At 40.0% G+C, this 27,920-nt stretch overlaps 1 protein-coding gene across 1 annotated transcript in view; it reads left to right on the forward strand.

Annotated features, from left to right (window-relative positions):
• The window catches only part of SNX31 (sorting nexin 31), a 553,376-nt gene that overhangs the window by 446,652 nt on the left and 78,804 nt on the right, over positions 1-27,920 (forward strand). Inside the window, exon 11 of the mRNA XM_044073704.1 lies at positions 15,720-15,785. Coding sequence (XP_043929639.1) covers positions 15,720-15,785 — 66 coding nt within the window. The remainder of the gene's footprint in view (positions 1-15,719; positions 15,786-27,920) is intronic.

Here is a 27,920-nt window from a genome sequence, read left to right on the forward strand (position 1 = left end):
ATGAAGCAAAGCAAGGCCTCAGCAAAGTTCATTGCATGCTGTTAACACTGTATAGAAATTGTGTATTTACAGAAACATGCAAGCTGATCTGGCTTAAAATTATTACTTTAGCCATAAATGGTTTGGCTTGAGATGGCTTTCTGTTTTGTAGAAATGGGGAGCTGAAGCAGATGTAAGGTTCATGGCCAGTAGGAAAAGAGAGAACAATTCCAATCAATACTTTCACTAATAAACATTTTCAGAAAGAACGCTTCCATACTAGTAACAGCGTTTGTCTACTTTTGCTACCAGAATATAATGGATTACATCTGCAAAGTGGTCTGATGTACACCTATGCAATTTTCAGGTGATAATTCTAAGATAATTTCCTATAATATTTCTGCATTTTTGCTTTAATGAAAAAAGGGTAACAAAATCTTGAATTTTAATAAAAAATAGTAAAAATTATTTTTATTCTTACTTGGTAATTAGTTAAATGTTTTATATAAAGTAAGATAAAATCTCACATTTATATAGACTTGACAGCATGATAATACTATATAGTCATGTAGCATAAATGCTTTGTTTGAAGTTATAATTGATGCATCATCTGGGCATTTCTGACTAGTAGAATATAATGTCTCCAGCGACACAAAACTAAAATCATTGCATGTTGAGCGTGTTTAAAGTGAATGTTTTATTGATGGTTTGAATGCAGATGCTGTCACCCTATATTGTGTGATTGTGTGTGTGTGTGTGTGTGTGTGTGTGTGTGTGTGTGTGTGTAAATGAGTGGCAATATAAGTTGCCTTAAAAAATGTTAAAGGTATTTTTTTGCGAATGGTTTGCAGTGGGTAGTTAAACTCTGAGATAGCTAATCAGTATTGTGCTATTTAATTGTTTGTTGATTTATGTTAACTGGGTAGATGCATTTGCCATTTCAGTAGTAATCACTACAGTGGTGGTAGTCGGACCAGTAGGAGATACTCTGTATGTTTCAAGAAGGAAAAACCTATTCTTCTTTTCTGGCACATCACTGAAGATTTAAATAACTAAATGTCATACATTTGAATTTTAACCTTCATTTCCTTCAGAAAAAATGTATGCCAAGACAAATGCTGTTACTCTAGCAACTTTCTAAGCCTCTAAGAGCAATATTTATAATCTGTCCCTGTTTGGGGTCCTTTGCCTCCCCCATTATATTAGGCTTTGTTCAGATTTCCTTTGCTAAGAGTTTGAGAGGTAATGGAGATATGGTATGTAATAACCTAGTTGCCAATTATTTGGTGCATTTTATGGGGGATGGGGGTTCTGCATTTCTTAGTGTGCCCTCTTTTGTATAAGATGCCTAGTAACTATGAACTTGTGTGTCAGGCTCTCAGTCACTCCCTATTGCAATATTACCAATGTATATTTTTCTTTAATGTAACATAGGCAATTAATTCATTAAGGACAGTAAGCACTGAATTTGGAGATGAGACACTGAAATGTAAAGTTGTTAGGCAGTAACAGCCTTTTATTAGTTGCAAATTTCTAATGTAGAATTATTTAGATGAATTTTACTTCTGCAGAGATTGTGCTTATTGACTGATACTGTGGATTGTAATGACAGAAGTTTGAGTGGCCTTTTATGATTAAAATGTTCTGAAATGGGCAGTTTTGTCATTATTGGGTCATACATTTCGTTCCATTGCTTACTGGAAAAAAATTCAAAACTACAACTTTAAAACACACACTAACAGGTAGTACTTTATTATACAAGAAATACAGTTTAATGCAATCAGGAAGGTGAATTAAAGAACACATGCATATATGCATGGCCATAAGAATGTGTTCAAGGAGCCTGTAGTTTGAAAAGACCCTAAAGGTAACTTAATTCTTCACTGGCCAGATGCATTTTATTTGAATGTGGGTTTTAATGTTGTTTCAATGAATGTGAGTTTCAAGGGCAGAGAAGTTTTTCTGCTCATGTTAAATCTGTTTTCATTGTGAGACTGTATTGTTTGTTTAGCAAATGGCTGTCTGTGTTTATGCTATTTTATTTCAATAGTTGTAATCATTGTAGAAGTAAATAACACAGTATACACACTGACAGGTTTGAACAGTGTTTATGGTAACTGAGGAGAAATAGCCAAGTAATGTAACACTGGAGTGGCTGGGGAGGCGCTGCTTCTGGGGGGTAGGGGATTGCTGCAGAAGGGGCTGCTCTGGGGGGAGGGGTGGTCTATTACCCTACCTAGGGCCCTATTTGACCACAATCCAGCTCTGGTGTTTACAGTAGGAAATGCATACACAAATGTAGTTGTAGTTTAACTACATTAGAATAGAAGGTATCTTTTTCTTCTTATGCATTTAAATGATTTAAGGAAATGACTGGAGTGGCTTTCTTGGGGAGTGACCTACCTGTAGGTGTGGCTAAAATAGGGGTGTTTCATGAGTATGTTGTGGGTGGGGCTTAAGGGGCGCCAGAGCACTACTTCGCCTAGGGAGCCATTTAAGCTAAGGCCGGCCCTGCCTCCTGCTAAAGGTAAAAAGAGTTTTAGGCATGTGCCCCTTTCTAAGTCTACTTAAACTCCTACTTCTCAGAAGCCTCCTTTTCAGGACAAGCCAGGTTCTATCTGACATTTTGCTTCCCCTTTCTCTAGGCCAGGTTCCCTTATCTCTTCATCTTTCCCTATACCTACGCAATTGATTAAGGTTGAGTCAAGACTCTTGGGTTTTATCCATCATCCACCAGGGATATTTCATGGTATATAAATCATGCTCTCCTTTTCTGGGCATTCCTCAGCCTCCTCAGGAACAGCTTCCTTCATTTCTTGCCAGAACTGTTTCAGGGCCTTTTGGATCAGGGCACCTTTCAAGTTGTGTCCTCTGCCCAGGAAGGGAAAGGGTTTTATTCCAGGATGTTTCTGGTTTCCAGGAAGGAAGGCACCTCGAGACCCATTCTGGACCTTTTTCGGCTCAACACCTTTCTAAAGGTCACCTCCTCTTGGATGTTGTCCCTTCAAACCCCTTTTTCCTCAGTCCTTCTTTGTATCCATGGACTTCAAGGATGCCTATTTTCACAGCCCCTTTCATCCCCCTTTCAAGGAAGTTTTTACATTTCTCTGTTTCTTCCTTGCATTTTCAGTTCGCTGTCCTTTGGCATCTCTACTATCCCAAGGGTATTCCCCAAATGTCTTGCTCCTGTCATTGCCTTTGCAGGATGAGCAGGGTTCAGATCTTTTCTTATCTAGACAACCTACTCATTCATGCTTCATTCTCAGGTCCTGCTTCAGTACTTCCAATTTATGGTTTATGGCTTATCTGTTACAAAGCCTGGGGTTCACCATAAGCTTTCAGAAATCAGTCCTGGTTCTTTCTCAACATCCCATTTTTCTAAATTGCAGGATCTATTTTATTTATTTTATTTTGTTTATTTATTTATTTAACATTTGTTTACCAGGAAAGTCCGATTGGACAGAAGTCCTTTTTTGGTGGAGGCCCAGGGAGAAAAGCTCCACAATATGACACTTAGTAAGGAAGTGTTACATCGTACATCAAATTATATTATATCAGTCATAAACAATAAAAAAGAAAATTACTAGACAGCAGTCGACTGTAACACATCAATTATGTACATTGAGAAAACATTAATTCCTACAGTTTATTTCTGTGGTGGAGCAGTGAATATGGCAAGGCATTTACAGCAAGAGAAGGCTGAGTAGCAGTAGAGATGTAGTGGGTAGGTTTGTGTGTGAATTGCTAAGGGGGAGCAAGACAGAGTTTAGAGTTAAGCCAGAATGATTTAAGTTATTTTTTAAAGTGGTGTTTATCATTAATTGATCGTATGTCAGGGAGTAAGGAGTTCCAAAGCTTATCTGTACTTGCTGAATAGAGGGACTGGCCAGCTATGTTGTTAATTTTGGTAATTGTTAACTGAGCCTTATTACTTGGGTGTAGTGGGCGAGTGCTACTATAGGGTTACACTAGATTCTGAAGGGCAGGGATTTTTTCAGGCTGGTGAATAAGAGTGTGAAGAGTAACAAGTTGGTTACAGGTAAGTAACTTGGGTAGTTCGAGCCAGTTTTAGTGCTAAACAATGGTGTTCTCTATAGCTAAGGCCTGTAGCAAATTTGGCTATTTTATTGTAGCAGCTTTCCAGTTTTGTGTGGTCACCCTTTTTTTAGATAAGTAAAAATAGGTGAGGCATACAGAAGAGTGGTTTTCCTGGGAAAATAGCATACGTTTTGTCTTGTTTGGATTGATACAGGAAGACTATGGCTGACCAAGTTCACAGACGACTGCAAACTAGGGGTTATAATTGACACTCAGGCTGACACAGACATCCTCCAAAAGAGTCTCACTGAGACGGATACCTGGTGTCAAAATCATGGCCTCAAGCTAAATGCTAAAAAGTGAATAGTCATCCCCTTTGGAAAAAACAAAGTACCCATAAACTACCACATAGGTGGTAGTCCCCTAAATATGGAAAACGCAATAAGGGATTTGGGGACCCAAGTAGACAGTAATCTCTCCTTTGCTAATCACATTGCCAAAGTGGTTAGAAAATCCTTCTATGTGGCCCACCTAATCACAAAAGGGTTTGTATCCAGATCAAAAGAGGTCATTGTGCCCCTCTACTCATCACTCATCAGATCCATCATAGAGTACAATGCCCCATTTGGGATGTACCTTACAAGACACCTGCAACAGCTGGAAAGTCCACAGAAGTACCTCACCAAGAGGATCACTGCCTTCAAACAGATGCCGTATGCAGCTCAACTGAAGAAACTCAAGCTTTACTTGGGTGCATACCGCCTACTCAGAGATGATCTCTGCCTGACATACAAGGCCATGTCCAACCCAGAATTGATGGACATGCTCCACCTAAAGAAAACCTTATCCCCTCGAGCCACACGCTCTAGGGATCTAAACCTTATTATAACAATAAATAGGACGTGCTGGAGGGATATATTCCTGTCCCAGAGACTTCCCATGCTTTGGAACAAGATTCCAATCTACATTAGGCAGAGCTCCTCGCTAACGCTCTTCAAGAGAAACCTTGACGAGTGGATGGGAAACGGAAAGTTTACCCCGGGGATCACTTCAATGGCTCTGCTGGACAGAGGCACAGGGAACTAATCTAAGGGGGTGGCGAAAGCCAACACAAATAAAAACCTGCAAAAGCATCAGAGACCTCCAAAGCAGACACCCAAAAAACCTGCACTTCCCGTCACAAACCAGACAGCACATAGAACACAAAATCAGTGTGCCGCACAATCACAGCCCTTAAGGCGAAATAACACACTAGTAATAGGTGACTCTATAGTCAGGCACACTGATGTCCCACTCACTAGGCTGGACAAGCAGAAGGTTACTGTTATCTGTCTGTCGGGAGCCAGAATCCACCACATAACACAAGCACTCAGGTCACGCCAGAACAAGTACAAATGTGACTGTCATTGTTCATGTTGGTGTGAATGACCTGAAACGTACCTCCCTGGACTACATGAAAAGAGACATGGAAGAGCTCTCTGATCATGTAGCCCAGGCTCGTATGACCCTGACCCTGAGTAGTATCCTGCCCTCACCAAGAATGATACCTCAGTATAAAGAAAAAATGATCAATTTCAGCAACTGGATAAGCTTCTGGTGTCATTCAAAGGGGATCCAGTGTCTGTCAGCCTGGGACGACAGGCTCGACAAGCCACGTTGCTTCGCAAGAGATGGCTTGCACCTGTCACCCCTAGGCTTTCGAATACTGGCCAAGGCTCTTGCTGCCCCCATATTGCCTTTTTTAGGCAAGGCTCAAAAGTCAAACCAACCTCCGTAAACAGCACAATTAACAAAAAACTGAGGGTTATGCTACTCAACACCAGGAGTTTAAATCTCAAAATGCACAGGCTTAAAGCACTCCTCAGTATGGAGAATGTCGACATCTATGCAGTAACTGAAACCTGGTTCAAGGCTCCAGAGAGCACCCCAGCACTACCGGGCTACAACTCATACCACACGTTTTGGCCACAGAACATGGACCGAAACACAAAAGGAGGGGGTGTATCCATATTCATCAAGGATACCTACACCTCCAGGTTAGTGGCGCAGTATGATACCTCTGAGATCATCAGTGTGCAACTAACATTGGGCAAATCTGCAATGCAAATTGTGGCCTGCTACAGATCACCCTCCATGACCCAGGACCACCACTCCACCTTTCTGGAGACACTGGAAAACCTGATATTGGGTGATTTCAATTACCTTACCATTCACTGGGAAAACTACTCGAGTACAAATTCCCAGGCCCAACACTTCCTGGAATTCAACAACTCAAATGCCCTGGATCAGCTGGTAAACTCCCCTGCCAGAGGTGAAAACATATTGGATCTGGTCATCACCAACATGGATGACAGGTGTTCCACACCAGAGGCCAACCCGTCACTGGTTAGATCAGACCATAAACTAATCACTCTGGATGTCCAGACCCCACCACCACCCCAACTAAGGAAACCACAGTAAAACACTTTAATAAAGCAAACTTCACCTTACTTAAGACAGAGGTGGTAAGTTTCACAGCCCCCGCGCTAAAGGATAATGCTGCCCAAGATGCAGAAACATTTACAAATGCACTCTGAGCACCTACAAGGATGCATGGATCATGCCATCCCTAGCAAAACAAAGACTCACTCCTCTAAGAGAAGGAAACCAGTTTGGTGGATCCCTGCAATAAACAGGCTATACAATAGAAGGAGGAAACTAGTTCAGAAAAAAAGCAAATCCCAAGAAGGAAAGGCATCCCTGATTAGTATCAGTAAGAAACTGAGATCACTCATGAAATCATCCAAGGCCAACTTTGAAAGAAAAATAGCCAAGGATTCAAAAGATAACAACAAAGCCTTCTTTAGCTATGTTAAGAATCTAAGTGGCAACTCGCAGATATGCACTGAACTAGTGCAAAATAGCACAAAATATACTGAATCTACTGATATTGCCAACATCCTGGCAGATAGATTCAGTGCAAACTTCACCCCCCCTCTCACCTCCAAAAGGGCCCACAACAATAGCGGAAAGGTGTAGTGTCCCAAAAATCACAGAAGCACAGATGAAAACAGCCCTTTCAAAACTCAAACACACAAAGTCAATGGGACCAGATGGTGTCCCAGGCTGTGTCTTGCACGAAGTACAGAACGGACTAACCCCCCACCTAAACACGCTGTTCAACCTCAGCCTCTCCACAGGCTACGTGCCCATAGAATGGTGCACAGCAACGGTTATTCTCCTCCACAAAGGAGGGGCCACAACTGACCCTGGTAACTATAGGCCCATAAGCCTGACTTGCCTGGTCTGCAAGGCTATGGAGTGCATCATCATGGAACTCATTAACAAAGACATTGGGAACCTCCAAACACTTGACCCAACCCAGTTTGGCTTTGTTGAGGGCAGATCATGCTTACTAAACCTGGTTGACTTCTTCGAGACAGTCACCAAGTCTATAGATGAAGGAAAGGTGGTTCACACAGCCTACCTTGACATCACCAAGGCTTTTGACACCATTCCCCACTCGAGTCTTACAGAAAAAGCCAAAAAACAAACGGCAACCTCGGAAAGACCAATGAGCGTACAAATTCACTTGATTCTACCAAGCGGAATGCATTTATTGACGAAAATACAACAAAATGTAAAATACAAATTGGATGTTAAGCGCTTTCACTCATAAAACAGAGCTTCTTCAGAACATCCTTCACAAGTACAAATCATTATTTAAATACTAAAATTGGCACCAAAAAATAGTGCTCCATACCTCCTTCCTTAAAGAAATACTACAACATTACATACACATTACTAGTAATTGTACATATAACAACCTGATAATATATAATTAAAGACTATATCAATAACTTATCTGAAAATAAATGAATGTGTGTTAAAATAATAATATTAATGAAATGCAGTGTACATGTGCTAAAAGATCCAATGACTTAATGTAAACCATAACAATCAATTCTAAAATGCATTCAAACCTATTATTTTTATATGTTATTATTTATAAAAGAATTTGGGAACAAAATTCTTAAAAAAAAAATACTTAAATACTTAAAAAATAATTGATTGATTGATTGTTTGACATTTCAATATTGATATATAAATGTATAAATAAATATATGAATAAAAATATATAAATATATAAATATAAATAGGTATGTATGTTTGAAAACCAATAAATCGATTCCTATTATCTAATGTCCCATTCGAGAATGGGTTTGCAAGAAATAAATTCATTTATACCTGAGCTGAAAAAGTTCACAAGGAAAATTAATTTAAGTATATTTTTTAACAATAAATCAGTGTCAAACAGTCATGTTAACCAAAAAGGAGATGACAGTCGGACGAAGGATGGTGATTTTAAAAGAAAAAGTTCTTTTATACCTCCTTACCATCCAAGAGTAGATGTTTACGAGAAGATTGGGGCGAAAGAAATGTATTCCTTATACCACAATAGAATGACCTATGAGGTCGACAATAATTTAACTGACCAGGAGAGAGGTATATTGGATGCTCTAAAGATTAATTCTAAGGTCAGAGTTATGAAGCCCGACAAAGGGGGGTGGGGTGGTCATATACGACAAATTACAATACATTATGAAGATGTACGACATACTTCATGATTCAGGGAATTATGAGTCCATTTCAATCAATGAAGTGAACATTTTTCATCGAAGAATTGATTCCTTTTTAGAAGAATTTCTGATAGATGGAAGAATATCCAACACAGTATATGATCATCTCAAAGTCAAGTTTCCATCTTTGGCTAGTTTTATAGGGATACCCAAAATACATAAGAGCACTTCTGACCCCTCCCCCCATTTCGACCCATTGTGTCAGGAAAATATTCTAAAACATGTTATATAGGGAAATACATAGACATCAAACTCAAGTTAGTATACAACAACATCCCCCACATGGTGAAAGACTCTTGGGAATTCTTAAGCAAATATCCCGTAAATAAATGGAAGAAAGAACATCTCTTTGTCACTATTGATGTGATTGATTTGTTCTCTAGCATTCCCAAGAATGAAGGATTGGAAGCATTTTGTAACAGTATAAACAAGTATGCAAGCTTGACATGGGATGAGACCTGTCTCATAATGGAGTTTATGACTATGGTTCTGGACAACAATTTTATATACTTCGAAGGAGAACACTTCAAACAGACGAGAGGTGTAGCAATGAGAGCAGCTTGTGCTCCCATATTCGCCAATTTGGTTATGGTTGATTGGGAGGAATCACATTTATTCCCCAGCATGCATTTCAGCAAAATCCTTCACTACTCAAGATTCTTGGATGACATCTATATTTTATGGGGGGGTTCAAATGCTGAATTGGACACCTTAATTGAATTTCTCAACAAGAGTAGTATGTTTTGAAATTTACATACAGTACGAGCAATGAGGGATTGGCTTATTTGGACACTTACATATATGTGCACAATGACAACCTACAATCCAGAATACATAGGAAAAAGACATTTTCCAACAACTATTTGGTTTTCATCCTACCAAATTGAAACAGAATATTTTCAAGGGACAATGCATTCGTGCTGCCCGCATGACCTCTAATTCACAGGTCATGCAGGAAGAAATTAAATTTATTGCAAAACTGTTCAGGGATAAGAACTACCCGTTGTCCATGTTGGATAATATAGGAAAATATGTGTTAAGTGAATGGGGTTTGAAATGCAAACCCCTATTAGGATCTGGCTTGTTCAGTATGAAGGAATCCAATCCCATTGTTTCGAGAAATGACTGTAGCACACATCAAAAATCATTTATTTTAACATATAACCCAATGTCAGATAAAATTATGGAAATCATAAATAGATTTTGGTTTGTAGTAGATTCCGAACCCAATATAGGAAAAGTGGTGGGAAACAGACCAGGGGTGGTATACAAAATGGGAGACAATATTAAGAAACTCCTTGAATATAATAACTATGATCAGGGGTATTCTAAGAACCAAAGGAAGAACCACATGTCAAAGGGTACAAGGAAGTGTGGCAAGTGCAATCAATGTAAACATATTTTTGAGGCACACAAATTAAGCATTTTCAACAATTTCAGTACAATTTTAAAGTTGAAAGAAGGAAATTGTAATACCAGAATGGTTATATACATTGCCATATGTGATGCATGCCCCAGCTATTATGTGGGAAAAACTGAAAGAAACTTTAAGAAGAGAATTTATGACCACATTTACAGTATATCCTGAAAAGATGGCAATAATGCATTATATAGGCATGTGGAGAAGATGGGGACTGATCACAAGTTTAAATTTGGAATTTTGGACATAATTTACAACAATCCCAAAGGTGGGGATGCAAAGAAATTAAGTTTCAAGGAAGTTTGGTGGCAGCTCTACCTTAACGCAGCAAACCCCCCAGGTATAAATGAATTTATTTCTTGCAAACCCATTCTCGAATGGGACATTAGATAATAGGAATCAATTTATTGTTTTTCAAACATACATACCTATTTATATTTATATATTTATATTTATATTCATATATTTATTTATACATTTATACATCAATATTGAAATGTCAAACAATCAATCAATTATTTTTTAAGTATTTTTTAAGAATTTTTTTTTAAGAATTTTGTTCCCAAATTCTTTTATAAATAATAACATATAAAAATAATAGGTTTGAATCTATTTTAGAATTGATTGTTATGGTTTACATTAAGCCATTGGATCTTTTAGCACATGTACACTGCATTTCATTAATATTATTATTTTAACACACATCCATTTATTTTCAGATAAGTTATTGATATAGTCTTTAATTATATATTATCAGGTTGTTATATGTACAATTACTAGTAATGTGTATGTAATGTTGTGGTATTTCTTTAAGGAAGGAGGTATGGAGCACTATTTTTGGCGCCAATTTTAGTATTTAAATAATGATTTGTACTTGTGAAGGATGTTCTGAAGAAGCTCTGCTTTATGAGTGAAAGCACTTAACATCCAGTTTTATTTTACATTTTGTTGTATTTTCATCAATAAATGCATTCCGCTTGGTAGAATCAAGTGAATTTGTACTCTCATTGGTCTTTCCGAGGTTGCCGTTTGTTTTTTGGCTTAGTTTAACACTTTACATGCACTTTCTGTCTTACAGAAAAACTCACCAGCCTGAATATATCAACCCCTACATCATGAGATGGGTTGCCAACTTGTTTACAGACAGAACTCACTCGGTAAGAATAGCGGTCTCCAGGTCCTACTCTAAACCAGTCCCAGGTGGTGTCCCGCAAGGCTCGGTCCTGGGACCCCTACTGTTCGGCATATACTTCTCAGAAGTACAGGCAAACACAGGAGGACTATGGCTAACCAAGTTCACCGATGACTGCAAACTGGGAGCCATAATCGACTCTCCAGCTGACACGGACATCCTCCAAAAGGGCCTTACTGAGACAGACACCTGTTGTCAAAGTCATGGCCTCAAGCTAAATGCCAAAAAATGCATAGTCATCCCGTTTGGGAAAAACAAAACACCCATGAATTACCACATAGGTGGCAGCCCCCTTAATACAGAAGAGGTAATAAGAGATCTGGGGACCCAGGTAGATAGTAATCTCTCCTTTGACAATCATATTGCCAAAGTAGTTAGGAAATCCTTCTATGTGGCCCATCTAATTACTAAAGGGTTCGCATCTAGAAATAGAGAAAAAAACAACACAGGCTCCTATCTGGCTAGAATAACTCCAAAAAAGTTTAATGTGAAACGCTTTTAGTCTTCCACCTGTGTTGTTTTTTTCGTTTTGGAGAGTTTGTTGTTCCAGTTATTTTCTAGAAATAAAGAGGTTATAGTGCCCCTCTACTCATCACTCATTAGACCCATCCTAGAGTACAATGCCCCATTTGGGATGTACCTCACAAGACACTTCCAACAGCTGGAAAGACCAGAAAAGTACCTCACCAAGAGGATTACTGGTCTCAAAGATATGTCCTTTGCAGCCCGACTGAACAAACTCCGGCTGTACTCAGTGGCATATTGCTTACTCAGAGGTGATCTCTGACTGACTTACAAAGCCATGTCCAACTCAGAATTGATGGACATGCTCCACCTAAAGAAATCCAAGTCACTGCGCGCCACGAGCTTTAGTGAGCTAAACCTCGCCACAACAATAAATAGAACATGTTGTGGGGATAGATTCCTGTCACAGAGACTCCCCATGCTTTGGAGCAAAATTCCAAATTACATCAGGCAGAGCCCCTCACTAACACTCTTCAAGAGAAACCTTGAGTGGATGGGTAACAGAAAATACACCCCTGGGATCACTTCATTGGCTCTGCTTGACAGAGGATCAGTTAATCAATGGGGCTGCGAAAGCCGATACACTCTGGCTAGGCTTATAAATGCCCTCGGGCAGATAGCCTAGTACATACCTATGAACCTATTCTGGCTAGGCTTAATAAATGCCTTTGGGCAGATAGCCTAGTACCTGCCTATTAACCTATGAGAATAGATGAGTAGTTCTGAGGGTAGCTTTAGTGCTGCTTATTAGGTAGGGTTTATGTCTATATAGACTACCAAGTTTTTTATTAACTTTTTTGATGGTGTGGGCTATATGTAGGTCAAAGTTGAGGGAACAGACGATAGTGACACCTAAGAGATTAGTATGGGGTGAGGTTAGCAGATGATATGGAGAAAGGAGGTGGAGGGTTTGTTGGTTTTCCTGGGAAAATAGCATAAGTTTTGTCTTGTTTGGATTGAAAATGAGTTGCGAGTCAGATAACCATTTTTCTACTTCTGAGAATGCTTCTTGGGTTATTAACTGTAACTGCTGGAGAGAGGATGCGGCACATAGAAGCTGAAAAGTAAGGTGTGCAAGACAGTGGTGTAACCAATACTACTGTAAGGTACAGAAACCTGGGCAGGAAAGGCATAGCAGATGAAGACGCTAGAGGTGATGGAAATTAAGTGCTTGAGAAAGGTGGAAAGATGCACACTGTGAGACAGATGAAGAAACGAGAACATAAGAGCAGAAGCTAAAGTAGCTTCAATTACAGAAAATATCAGAGAGAACAGATTATAGTGGTTCAGACACAAGCAGAAGACAAGCTGGTGAAGAAGATTTGTGACAGACCGGGAGAAGGTAAGTGGAAATAAGGATGTCCAGCAAAGAGGTGGATGGATTGTGTGAAAGAATATCAGTGATAGTCAGGCATAAGTGTTGATGAAGGCAGGAGTGTGCCAGTGTATAGGGAGAGATGGCAACAGTTAATATGATACCCCAACCTCCTGTAGAAAATAGAAAAAAGGGGGCTGCTGCTACTAATTTCTCTCAACAGAGCCATCCCAGAAAACCCAAGCTGGGCAACTGGACACTGGTCGGTTAGTTGCTTATTGACAAGAGTTGCTGGGCTTTATGGCAGGCACAGATTGGTCAGTAGGGGCACATACACCCCTCCCACCATTAGCATGGGTGTCTGGTATAGGTCATTGGCTGGGTTCTCAACCTACTTATCTCAGGCAAATGGGTCTACCTCGACCCAATGAAATTGCATTTTACTGAAATGTAATTTGGTGAGCTCTGTTTCGCAAAAGTGCATTTCTTGCCAAAATGCACTTTCGCAACAAGGCAACTAAGCGAACAGCAAGGGGGCTGTTGCTTAGATTGCAGTACAGCGGGGATAAGGGAATATTCCCTTATCCCCACTGTAGTGCGATCTCAGAGTGAGAATATAAAAGGAGTGGGGGGTACAGCCGCCCACATGGGGGTGAGTGGGGCTTGTCCCCTGCATATATATGGTTGGTGTTGTTTATTTGGTTCTTTTTTTTTTTTTTTTCCGGTTAAGTTGGTTTTTTTTTTTTGCAAAAGTGCATTTCTGTAAAAGTGCACTTTCGCGAAAAACAGCTTGTGTTATTACATTTCATTGAAACGTAATTTCGATGGGTAAAAGTAGACCCCAGGCAAATACCTATGCCCCATTTTTTTGGTGATGTTAGTCAACATGACTGAATCACTTGGAGCCATACATTGCACCAGCGAGTGTCTAGCCCTGCCACGGCATGCAATCTGTGATCCATGTTCTCCTATCTTTGAGGATACCGCACACCACAGTACATGCCTAAAGTAGTTAGTCTGTTCGACCCTTCCACCTATAGGGCACCATGTAGAGTCTGTGCTGCTGCCCACAGCTCCATTCTTATGTGAGTTTGCCATGGAAACACTCAATGTTTTTCAGAGATTGGATGAACCCCAGAGGCACACAGGGAAAACATGCAAACTCCAAACACGCATTGGTCAGAAGTCAGGATTGAACGTTGCACCTTGTGCTTTTGAGGTGAGGACCTTAATCATTGCCATTTAGTCTGTCAACAAAATGCCTCCCACAATTATCATGCTATGTTTAAAATATAAAATGCAAGCGTCTAAAATATGCTTCACACATCAACATCATTCCACTGTTGCCCAAGAGGGCAAGTTGGGGTATCCTCTTCAGTTCTAAAACCATATTTTTACCTTGATACCCTGATAATGCAGTGAGTCGCATACCTCAATCATAGCTTGCAATTTCTTACCACCAGAATGAAGGCAAGTACCCCAAATCAGAGACGCTTTTTATAATATAAATACTGTTAACTTGAAAAATGCCAGAACAAGAAAAAGTGAATTGACTTGGATTTTCTTAAGTAAATAAATCTATAAATCTAAATACTTTTCTCCCCCAAATCAACAGTTTTAGGAGGGACTGAGCAAAATTTAGAGAAAAAATCAGGACCTACTCTTTGTAGTTGAGTTCCTTTTCCCAGTTACTCATCAACTTGTCCATATATTCATGTTTCTAGTCTAGAAACTCCTGGAGATTATCAGGTCAAGTATTAGCACATCTCTGGTCAAGAGAGCTTTCAGCTGACTGCACTGCATTCCACTTTCTTCAGTGAATGTTCAATCATCAAATATTTTACCCAAGGAAAACAGACAGTGGACTAACATGCATATTGAAACGCACACTGCAGTTTATCAAACTCGCCTGGGTAGCAGACTGCACCCCCCCCCCCCATATATATATATATATATATATACCAACTCCGAGATCATGCTTCAGTGGGGAAGATGACACATTTCCTAATGATGGCCAACCAGCTCTGTTCCCTGGGTAAAATATTCGATGATTGATCATTTGCTGAAGTGATCATTCAGTTTTTAAGTTTGATGAACTGAGAGGTTCAATGGATTTCTCATTCGATGATTTGAACATAGATCCGGCTTTTCTTTTTTTTTTTTTTTTTTTTTTTTTTTCAGCAGCACTAATGGGAAAAATGTAAGATAATGCATACATTTTGTTTCCGAGTATTTGAGTTACTAGATTCATTCCTTTGTCTTGAATCAAAAGATTCCACGACTTTATCTTTTAATTCACCCCTTGAGTACTAAACAGCTACTAAATATAGGTAGTTAACACATTTTAACATTTTAGAAATGTATATAAATCACCTGGCTTGTACTATTATTAATAGCTGTCCTTTCATATCAACCTAAATGACTTACCATTTCATGGGCAGCTTTTTCCATGCTGCAGTCTAGAGTATGGGGTAAAAAGGCTGCTAAATGTTCAAATGAGTTTGAAGGTGCAGTCTGTTCAGAGGGACTGCTTATGATTAAAAATGTATGCATGACAAGAATGTGTAGCAAAACACTTACAAGTGACAAACACGTGTATGCTAATTCCTGGTAACGTTTGTTTATTTTTAGCTAACTGAGACGCCAGAATCCGAAAGTATGATAACGCAGATTACACGGAGACTGCAATTTCTACAGGTCAGTGATACAGAATTTTAATAAACAGTGATAAAACAAATCAGTATTGCAAGTAATTTTAGAATGGCTTCATAAAGGTTACCGCAAGTAATTTTAGACTGGCTTCATAAAGGTTACCACAAGACTTTTTGTAACCTTTCTGAGTGAATAGACAGTGCAAGCATTATGGTAGGGTTGTTCTTGAATTCAGAAAGTATACAAAAAGTGTACACTTTGTGGTAACCTCATGAATCCGGCCTTTTATCTTCTTCATGCCAGATATGTGATCTGGCCCATAATGTCTTTGTTGCTGTTCCTGTAACTGCTCAATAGGTAGTATTAATTGACCCAAACTTACATCTACCCAACATGCATAAACCAGTTTCTGTACACAGACACTCTTGATTTACTAGAGCTTAACCGAGCTAGGAAGCCATAAAGGCAAGTACTGCAGTCTGGAAGTACTTACAGTATCCTAAGTGGCAATATATTCGAGCATAAGGAACAATACAGCAATTATTTCTATTTATTTTGTTTGGATATTTTACTAATTAATGTCTTTGCACATTAACCCACTGGATGAGGCCCATTTACATAGAATACCTGGAAAGAAAATCTGTTCCACATATAGATGTATTTTAAGGTGACGAGCTAGTTGTTGCACACACAAACGTCATGTCTAAGTAAATGCATTTTTTATAGAACAGTTACCCAACCCTGGAGCATTTATAACAAAGAAATGGTCTCCTCTTTTAGAAATGAGGACAGGAAGATGTGTCCCAGTTGTAGAGAGATCACTAACCTTTGCTCTCCTGAGAAAGGTTATGTCAAGATGCTTGAAATGACACTGTCCAATCGTTGTGCATCTGGCCCTGGTGGACCCATTAGGATTATGTGCTGACAGTGGATCAACTCCTTGTCTTTGCAGGAATATTGGAGGCGGCTTGGGAGTTCACCTTTACTCTCTGGATGTAATTTTAGGATTTGGAGAAGGTACACAAGCTTTTACACTGACTGGAATGTCTTCTTGGAAGTGCTCAGTAGTATGGGTCCAAGGGCCATTGCTGGGCACTCTTTTCTCTCTCTCTATATGAGAAATGAGAGATCCATATGTGTTTTAAACATTAAGATGATTATGGTCATGGTGGACATATGATTCTAACAAATATGCATCTGGTCTTCCTTCCTTTTTCTGATTTTTATGGACAAACTATCAAGAAGCAACCAAAATCTGGAGAGTATTGTTTGAAGATGTGAAGGTTGCATGTTTGTTGTTTGCACATGATTTTGCCATCTTAGCCTCCAGTGATTATGATCTCCAGCATACATTTATCAATTCCCTACCGAGTATGAAAGAGTTGATGTGAAAATCAGCACCTTCAAATCAGATGTCATGGCTTCTTCTGGAAAAGAATGTCCCCAGCTGACATGGGAGCAGCTACATCAGGTAGAGTAGTTTTAAATTTCTTGGGGACTTGACAAAAAGTAAACATACAGAAAATGATTAGGATGACCAACAAATACGTGGAGTAGTAGTGGTACTGTAGATATTACACCTGAATGTAGTGCAAAGGTAAGGACCACATTATACTGTAATGTAGTGGGGAAGGGAAGAGCAACTCATAGGATGAAGGTGTTTGCCATTATGATCACAGCTATAATAGTCAAGCTATGTGGGTTATATCCTGCATAAGCTAGAATATTCGTCTGGTTTCCAAAACTTTACCTGCCACTCACCCAAACTATTAGTCTGCTTGAGGTGAGCTAAGTCAGTTATGGGTACCAAGCCCTTCAGAGCTATCATGCTGCTGAGAAGAACGCTTCTTGGCTAATGCTGTTCCGTTGCTGGGCAGATAAGTTCCTTCTAGTAAAAAACCTACCACTTTACTTGTTTCCTGCAGAAAACTTGCTTGGTCTGAAAAATAAGTACTTTTAAGCTCGAAAAAAGTTTTCTTTGTTGACAGTCTTGTGACTTGTGTACTTTTAAAAGGGAGAGCTCTTTTACTCTTCTAGTAAAAAGTTGTTTAACACTACTTTTTCTGTGAAGAAACTGTTTTCACTTTTTGGGGGAAAGTGTTCAATGTGCTTTTTACTTTTTTCCAAGAAAAAAGTTACTTTTTTGTTACTTTCCTGTTTTACTGACTATTGCCACTGTTCAAGCACCATTTTCAGCTTGACCATTGAACAGCGTACTGGTCCCTCAGTTAGATATTATCCCAGCCACAAAAAGGGAAAAAAAAAGTTAAGCATCCTTTGCTACCACTGCAGGCTGGTTATTTGGATCTGACACAGGTTGGTAATTTTGCTGTTGCCAAAACTGGCTCGTCAGACCACTGATTTTTTTCTTTTTGGATCCCTCTGGCGTAATCTATACAACCAACAAGGACAAGGGGGTTAGACATGTTCTCTGGGACTATTGCGGTCCCCTTATTGGGCAAGGGAGAACCAGTCATTTTGGTCTTGGTAAAATGGCAGGAAATGCACCCCTGCTTAGCCAGAATTTTGTGCCCACCCCTGGGGAAGTTGTTGCTCTTTGTACTGGGTATGCTTCAGAAATTCATTTTGAAATGAGACAGAAAACCAAACATCTGTCTTCTCCTGTATCGGTTACTGTGGAGAGGAGTAATTTCTTAGGCTTATCTCAGGTTCTTATGCAGGTCGTTGATCCTTCTTATAGGTTCATGGTTCATGGGTAGGTACTAGGCTATCGGCCCTAGGGTCCATACAAGCCTAGCCAAAAAATGTAACCTGGCTCTCGCCACCCAAGAAAATTATTTTCCTGTGCCCCTGTCGAGCAGAGCCACAGAAGTGATCCCCGGGGTGAATTTCCCATTTCCCATCCATAGGTTCATGGGTAAATTTTTCCTGGTAAAAGAAAGATTCCTTTTCCTCTGAAGAGGTTCAGGAAATTGAACTTTTGTGGAGATGTAAAGGGAAAGATGCATTTTTTTTTTCTCCTCAGTTTTATAAGTCAGATTGTGCAGAGAGTGTGGTATCTGATTTTTCCTGAGGGGTTTTCTGTCTCGGAGACTATTTCCAGCACAAATCAATGTTTTCAGTGAGCAGCTGGATTTTCCAGAACCTTTACCTCTCCCTTCAGTCTTGTTAGCTTTAAAGGATCCTTTTTTTTATTTTTTTAAATATATACAGCTTGTAATTTCCCTGACAATCAGTACACTAACCCTAAAAAAAGCAAAAGTTCCTTATTCTTTCAAGTTTCTATACACCGATCCCAGACCTGCCCCATAAGCTATAGCTTTAGTGAATCCAGCTGCTGCTCAACACTTAATTCTAAATCCTCTCCTTCTGATAAGGATAAGAAGGCTTTTGATATTTTTTTTTGGGGGGGGGGTATATGCTTGTATGTTGAAATATGTCATGGGTAATTGTGAAAGTATGAGGAATGTTTTGGCATCAGTTTCTTGTGTGAAGAAATCTGCTTCATTTAGTTTAGTTTGTTTTGTGTCACAAGTCACTTCTCATTGTTTAAAATGTGTGACTGTGAATACTACCTCCAGGGCTGCTGCTACTTGATCTATTTTAAAGAGGTTTTACTGGCTGCATTCTCAGAACTTCTCAGAGGATGTCAGTAAAAAAAGTTTGAATTCTCACTGGGACAGAGATTTAGTTTTTAGATGTTCTGCTACAGAAGTTATCAAAAACTGTGTTGAGAATGGAGGACTGACTCATGGGGTCTCTGAGATGTTTCAGCCCTCCTTCCCAGGAGATTCTTTGCTTCCTTGTCTACCTTTGGTATAAAACTAAACAAACAGTCCCAGCAAAATGCTGGTAAACACATTTAAAAAACAATGACAATTTAAAAAAAAAAAAAAAAAAAAAAAGCTAGTAACCCAGAACACAAAGGACAGTCAAATAAGTCAGAATGACTATATGAGGAACCTTGCCCCCCCTCCAACCCTAGCAATGCTCTTAATCCTCATGTAAAGTCTGAATCTACATTTTTTTCTCTTTGGCAGCAGATTTTCAGACAAATGGGTCCTGAATGTGATCCAACTCTGCTACGGATGGCAATGGGAAGATATCCCTCCTTTCCATGGCGTTTCTCCTCATCCGGCAAACCAAACACTTCTCTTTACTCTGTCTTATAGCATACATATTCTCTTTAAGGGGGTAATAGAAGCTGTTCCATCTCTTGTGTTAGGAGAAGGATTTTATTCCAAAATGTTTCTGGTGTTAAATTAGGAAAATTTTTGGAGACCAGTTCTGGATCATTTTTTACTCAACCAGTTTGTGATAATGTCCACGTTCAAATTATTTCACCTCACAACTGGTTAACCCTTCTTCCTTTCTTGAGTTTCTTAGTGACCTTAAATTTAAAAGATGTGTATCATCACATTCCTAGTCGTACATATTTCAGACACTTTAGGCTTTTTGCATCTTGCTTACATTATCAGTTCTCTGCTTTACCCTGTGGGCTTTTCACTCCTTCAAGAGTTTTCACAGTGTCTAACTCCTGACATAACTCACTGAAGAGTACAGGTTATCCACATTTTCCTTATTTAGATGACTTGTGTATCTTTGCAGAGTCTTTTTGAAAGTATCAGGAAGCTCTATCTTGGATTGGGGATCCTACACAGGTTGGAATTCCAAGAGCTGGGGATCTCCTACACAGGTTGGGACTCCAAGAGAACATTCAGAATTCTTTCCTCACATCTTCTCAAAGGATTCTTTTTCCAGGGTGTTTGCTGGACATCTCAGTACAAAGAACTTTTCTTCCATAGGAAAAAATAGATCTGGATTCAGAGCTATTCCTTGTTTTTTTTACTCAGACCTTTAATACTACTTCCCCTTTTATAAGAGACCATAGGGGCTTGACCTACCCATTCAGAAAAATCTCTCAAGGATATCAAATAACCCCAATAAAATTTAACTAATTCAACTAACTTCAAACTAAAGACATTATATGTATTAACGAAGTACATCCTATTTTGTCTCCCTCCATGTAATTTTCATATTATTTTTTATGACTTATTATTTTGATAACCATCTATTTGTCCCCCTGAGAACATGTCCCAACACTCTTGTAAAACTTTCCTATTATAATCTGTCAATAAACATCCTAAATGTTCTTTCCAATTCTGTCTATTTTAAAATCTATTTCATTGTTACAAAGTCTATGTATACTTAAAAACTCACCATATGGTAAAGTCTGCAGGGTGTGAGTAGAATGGCAACTTTGTCCCTGTAAATATTGAGTTCCATCCTTGAATTTTCTGTGCACTGTTGTTCTTGTATCTCTTCCATTACTTATATCCACTACCACATCCAAAAATGGAACTATCTTACTAACTTTCAACCCGTCAGACTGTAAATTAAACCTATTATGTTGTAATCTGGATACAAAATCATCCACTAAATCTTGACCCCCCCCCCCAATATAAAAAATATCAAGTCGTCAACAAATCTATGATATTTCACAATATATTGTTGATAAAACTTGTATACATATTCTGCTTCAAACAGGTCCATACAGAGATTGGCATACATGGGGGCAAAAGCTGCCCCCATTGCCGTTCCCTTTTTCTGATGGTATAAATTTCCATTAAATTCAAAATAATTGTTGTTCAAGCAAACATATAAAAATTCCATAACATATTCTGCTACCAGACTTATCCCCCCCAAAAAATCTTAAATCCTCCATGCCAAAATTATTGCTTTATACTTGCATGTAAACTCTTGACATCCAGAGTAACCCAAAACATATCTTTGGTTCACTGGATGTCTTGAATTTTATTTAAAAAAATCAAAAACATCTTTCACATACGATGGTAAATTAATTTTTGGTAGCTAGTATGAGTGTAAAAAAGGCCTATTTTATGAAGAAAATAGTTTCTAGCTGAAACTATAAGATGACCAGGGGGGTTCACCAAGTCTTTATGCACCTTTGGCAAACAATAAAAATATGCCATGGTACAACCATCATAATTATTTTTTGTCAACCTATCCCACCCTTAAACCAAATAACTAATCATATTTCTTTAAGGCTGTAGTATAAACAGAGGGATCTACTTTACAATAAACTTCTTTATCTGTTAAATGTTTATAACACATATGTAAATATTGAAAATAATGCATTAAAACTAGCTTGTTCCCTTATCTGCAGGCTTGAATATTAGCCTCTCAAAGCCCGCAGCACTTTCCTCTCCATTTTGGTCAAATTATAACCATTTGCCTCTTTAAATTTAAAAAATTCATTCTCAACTGCAAAATTTAACATTGTAGAAAAGTGTTGCACACTTCATGAAGAAAAGGAGGTATGAAGGTATTTTTACACTGAATATGACTAGTGTCCAATAAACAATAGGTATTGGGTTCCACATCCAAAAAACAAGAATAAAAACTGATCCTTATAGGTTCATAGGTGTTGACTAGGCTAACAACCACAAGGGCCTTTTTAAGCCTAGCCGTACATCCCAAATCTCTGATGAATTCTGATACGTTTGATAAGTGTAAGTAGGGCCTGGGAGATGAACCATTTACACGTTACCTGTTTGCATGTCTAAAGTGGTATCCCAGTTTACATTAAGCCAATCTATCCAGCTCCTTGTCTTCTTTCCAGACTCTAAAGATGGGGGAGAAAGTATGCTTCATACCTTGGATGTCCACAGACAACTTGGACACTATCTTGACAGAAAAAAATTTTTCAGAACGTCTCATCATTTATTCAATTTTTTGTGAAAGTAAATAAATGACAACATGTATCAAAATAGGCTATTTCCAAGTGCCTGTCTCAGGCTATTACCTGTTATTCCCACAACAACAAAACTATTACAAGCAGGATCAAGGCTCATTCTACACAGGGCCTTCATGTCATTATGACTTTTTGGAAAGGGATGGATCCTAGAAGTATTCTAGGAGCAGTAACTTGGTCCTCTTTGCATACTTTCACAAAACACTATAAACTAGATTCCTTTTCCAGGTCTGGGGTAGACTTTGCTAGGACCATTCTCCAGGTGCTCCTGGAGTCTTCTCCTTCCATACCTCAGTTCTTTTAAGCTATGGTAATCTGCCCATATAGCTTTAGGCTACTAAAGCAGTGATCCTAATGATGAACAATAGTATACAGTTGTTTAAACTTACCCCAACAGTAGATGATTGAATGATCACTGCTGCAGTATTTTATGCTAGGATATGGGCATGTGTACATGTGGTCGGGGTGTCACTTCAACAGTGATGATCATCTACATGTGCAAAAAATGAGAAAAGGGATTGAGGATGGATGGGCATGTCTGTTCTTTTTTCCCTAGCAATGTCCTTTCAGGGTTTAACCTCCCAGCTCTGCACCCAACCATGAATTTTAGTCATCTCACCTCATACTGGCTAATGATTTGGGCTTGTGGTAGATGCCTTGAAGCTTTGGAAGCTGGCCTGCTGTTATAGCCTGTGCAGGGTATAACCCAGATAACTTAGGCTACTACAGCATTGATCAGTTAAGCATCTGCTATGGTTAGTTTACTTACATAACTGTACTTTCTCATTTCATTACCCAGTCTGTATCCCCACCTCTCTGGTTATGAAGCATGGGTATTGCCCAGAATGATGAAATCACATGTACAATCCTTAGAAATGCAGTTTCTTTAGAAGACAGCAAGACTGTGTTAGAGTAGCTGGGTAATGCTGGAAGATGTTGGAATACAGTCTTTGCTCCGCTGTGTCAATAGGAGTAAGCTTTGGTGGTTTGAGCTCCTTGTGATAATGCTCCCAAGTGTCTGCAATGGGAAGTGTACAGCAGGCACAGCCCAGTGGGAATAGGAGCCCTTGGGGCAGACATAGTAGATGGTGGGGTTATACTCGGTGATCTCACATTGTAATACAGAGATTGTTGTAGGAGAGAGGAAATTATGGATGTTCATCGTGTTTCACTGTTGCAGTCATGACTGTAGGGTTCTCCCCTGCTGGCAGGCAGCCCTCGGTCGGCCAGAATCCCAAAGTCTGGGTCCAGCGTCGGCTATTCAACCATGCTCCCTGACGTCAAAGCGCCAGGAGTACAAAGCTGACAGCCAACGTCATCTTCTCCAGTCTTTCTTGCCGTGCGGTGATAGCAGTTCGCAAGTGCCAGTCGGCGGACTCCTGATGAATTGTTCTGATATACTTCGGCCCAAAGACTTTCTTCTCCACTCAAAGCTAAGTACCCCGTTGGGGAAACTTTTTTCTTGCTCCACTCCAATGTCAGAAAAAGTTAATAACATGTGGGAAGCAAATACCTCAAGGATTTTCATTCTTACTGTATTCCTTGCTTAGGCCCTGACCACGACGTACCTCAATTCAATCAACGTACAATTAAGTGAGGGTACGATTTTGCTTTTCATTACTTCGGTAGGCGCTTTAACTACAAAATGTCATCAGATACGGTCCCGCCTACCGGAGTTCACAAACGTCGCAAGGATAAAGACAGGCCTCTGAGGTCCAAATCTGATAATGGCGCACAAGCGGAGCCAGCTTCAGGTTCGGCCGTCGTCAGTGAGGCGCTTTTGCAGCCCCTGTCGTCGGCCATTTCAGAACCGATGGCTGAAACGGACTCTCATGAGGAGCCAACCAGGCCTTAAAATATTTCTGTTGCAGGACCTTCGGACAATGCTCTTTCGGATGGGTCCAGAGCCGCTGTGCAGGTACCAGCTTCCGAAGGGGTTTTCAGGCCTACTCAGCTACTAGTAAAGGCAAAGTCAAAGACAAAGGCAAAGACTCCTAAATCAAAAACTTCAACACAGGCCTCTTCTGAACCGGCTCCCAAGTCACAGAAACAGTTACTCAAGATGGCGGAGAATTTACTTACTAAGATTAGGGGTTCATATCCCCCTCCAGACAAAAGGCCAAGGCAGGATGTTTATTATGATTCCTCTGATCAGGCTTCTGTTTCCTCAGTTTCTTCTTCTGATCAGGAATATTATTTCCCTCATGAGGATTCTGATGCTGAAGAATCCATTCCTTCAGCCTCTCCCCCTGATGATTTCTCTTTTGGGGAAACTTTGCATGAAATGAGGGAACATTTCCACTGGGAAGGACAGGAGTATTCGGAATCCAAGAAAAGACTGAGGGATTTTCTTCTTCCCCAACATAGACCCCTGGCTATTCCTCCTGTTTTGGATATTGTGGATGATGCCTTTTCGGAGGCTAACTTAACCCCTGACTCTTTTCCTCCTGCTCCTGTTAAGCCTGATAGATATTATAGGGTTCCTGATTCCCATCAGTTTTTATACAAGAACCCTTCTGCTGACCCTGAAACCATTTCTCAGGGTCCTAAGGGAGTTAAGGCCGCTTCTGCCAAAAATCCCATTCCTACTGAAAAGGATTCTCGATCCTTAGAAAGATGGGGCAAAAAGGTGTACACTTCTGCTACTTTGTCCAGTAGGGCTTTAAACTGTCAGTTTCATATGCTTAAATACCAGCAATTTCTCTTGTCTGTCTTGAAACAAAAGCTTACTTCCATTTCTGCCTGTGCAGATAAGGAATTACATGACTTATTGCATGCTACTGAACAGGTTGGGAAGCATGGTTTACACTGTGGATTTGATGCCTTGGAGGCTTCTTGTAGGGCTGCAGCCTCTGGCACAGTCATTAGAAGGCATGCATGGCTAAAGGAACAAAATTTACCTGAACAAGTAAAGGCTAAATTATTGGATGCTCCTGTTCAGCATAATGTTTTATTTGGATCAAAAGCTGAAGAGGTGATTAAAAAGATGGAGGATAAGGCGAAATCCATGCAAACAGTTAAAGATTTCTTACAAGTACAGCCACCTAGATTTAGCAGGAATTGGCCTTCAAAAAATTGGTCCTTTCCCACTTCAGACAGGCATCAGAGGGGTAGATATAGACTCTCCAGAGGGAGGCCTCAAACACAAGCTGCTTATAGACCAAGACAGTGGACTGCTTCCACCCCTAGGGGAGGAGAGGACAGGTCACAATCTCAAAGGAAACAAACTCAATGACTCCCTCTGTTGGGCTACAGGTACTTCTTGCCTGGAAGCCCCTCTCAGAGGAAAACTCGCTTTTTTATCAAAATTGGACTCAAATAACCCAAGACAAGTGGGTTTTGGATGTGGTTTTAAGAGGTTACAAATTCCATTTTCATACCTTGCCAAGGCCAAGCAGATGGCCAGACCTTCCAAAACAATGGATGGAGGCCTTAAACCAGGTGGAAGCTCTTTTGGCTATGAATGCCATAGAACTGGTTCCTCTTTCAGAGATGGGAGAAGGTTTTTACTCAAGGCTCTTTCTAGTCCCAAGGAAGCAAAACTCATGGAGACCCATTCTGGATCTGTCTGTCTTGAACACCTTTCTAGAGATTTCAAAATTCAAGATGCTTACTCTACAGCAGCTACTTCCAATGCTGTCCAAAGATGCATGGATGGTAACTTTGGATTTAAAGGAGGCATATTTACACATTCCCATCAGGCAGGATCGCAGAAAATACCTCGGGTTCAAGGCCGGATCGAGGCACTTTCAACTCTCTGCGCTGCCCTTTGGATTGTCTACTGCACCCAGGGTCTTCACCAAATGCCTGGCTCCAGTAGTAGCTTACTGCAGACTCAAGGGAATTCAAATTTACCCTTATCTGGATGATTGTCTAATTCAGGCAGACAGCAAGGATGTTTTACTCCAGCATCTAGAATTTGTACAGAACCTCCTCAAGTTCCTGGGATTCTCTGTAAACATAAAAAAGTCAAATTTGACACCATCACAACAGATAACTTTTCTGGGTGCACTTCTAAACACCACAACCCATATGGCATTTCTGACATCTGAAAAACAATTGCAGCTGGCTTCAACTTTCAGAACTTTGGCAACTCTAACTCAACTATCTGCTAGGAAATTCTTGCAGGCTTTGGGTTACATGGCCTCCTGCATCCTTCTCGTACCATATGCAAGACTACACATGAGGAAAATACAGTGGTACCTAAAAAGTGTATGGTCTCAGCATTGCCACAGTTTAGACATACTGATCTCCGTCCTTCCTTGCCTTCAAAAGGAATTTCTTTGGTGGTCCAGGGCATGTGCTCTAAACAAAGGGAAACCCTTCCGTCTGCCTCCTGCCACTCAGATCCTATCCACGGATGCCTCGGATTATGCTTGGGGAGCCCATTTTCAGGGCAATTGTTTGCAGGGCCTTTGGACAAAGGATCAGAAGCACCTGCATATCAATTTAAAGGAAATGTTAGCCATTCAGAAAGCTCTATTGGCCTTCAGGAATCTTTTACAACCTGGACAACTGCTAATACGGACAGACAACACCACAGTTATGTGGTACACAAACAAGCAATGGGGATCTCATTCCTACCCTCTTTGCAGACTAGCCATGGATCTATGGAACACATCTCTAGCTTGCAATCTGGATCTCCAAGCTCAGTTTCTACCAGGGAAACAAATCTTCCTGGCAGACAGTCTGAGCAGAAACCTTTCGGATCCACACGAGTGGATGCTGGACACCAAAATATTCAGGATGATAACAGAAGTCTGGGGATGTCCTCACATAGACCTCTTTGCATCCCATCTCAATCATCAACTACAGAATATTTGCACCAGGACTTTCCACAGAGAAGCTTGGAGAGTGGACGCCCTGTCATTCAGTTGGAGGAACCTCTCGGGATATGCCTTTCCGCCTCTTCCTCCTCTTCCACGGGTTTTATTGAAGATAAAACAGGACAAGCCCAAGATGATAATTTTGCTGACTCCAAATTGGCCTCTGCAGTTTTGGTATCCAACTCTAAAAAACCTATGCCTGGAGCCCCCTTGGGTTTTACCTCAGTCTCCGAACCTTCTGTCCCAACATCAGGGTCAGGTTCTACACTCTCATGTCAGAACTCTCAGCCTGGCGGCCTGGTTAATCCAGGGCCTTTGATTTCTTCTTTACTGCCCAAGCAGGTTATGGATGTCATTTTAGAAGCCAGACGTCCTAGCACTAGAAAATCTTATGCAGGAAAATGGAAAAGATTTTGTTCCTGGATGCAGGTTCAGGATTCTGATCCTCTTCTTCCTAACATTACTTTAATTTTACTTTACTTGACAGATCTCTTACATAAGGGTCTCTCTTTCTCTTCCATTAAGCTACATGCCTCTGCTATTTCTGCTCATTATAATACAGCCCCTCCCATCTTTTCCCACCAGCTCATGAGACAGATGTTCTTCATCTCACATTGC

This window comes from Protopterus annectens, chromosome 6.part0, assembly GCF_019279795.1.
Source record: "Protopterus annectens isolate FY-2018-M chromosome 6.part0, PAN1.0, whole genome shotgun sequence".
Lineage (NCBI taxonomy): Eukaryota > Metazoa > Chordata > Ceratodontiformes > Protopteridae > Protopterus > Protopterus annectens.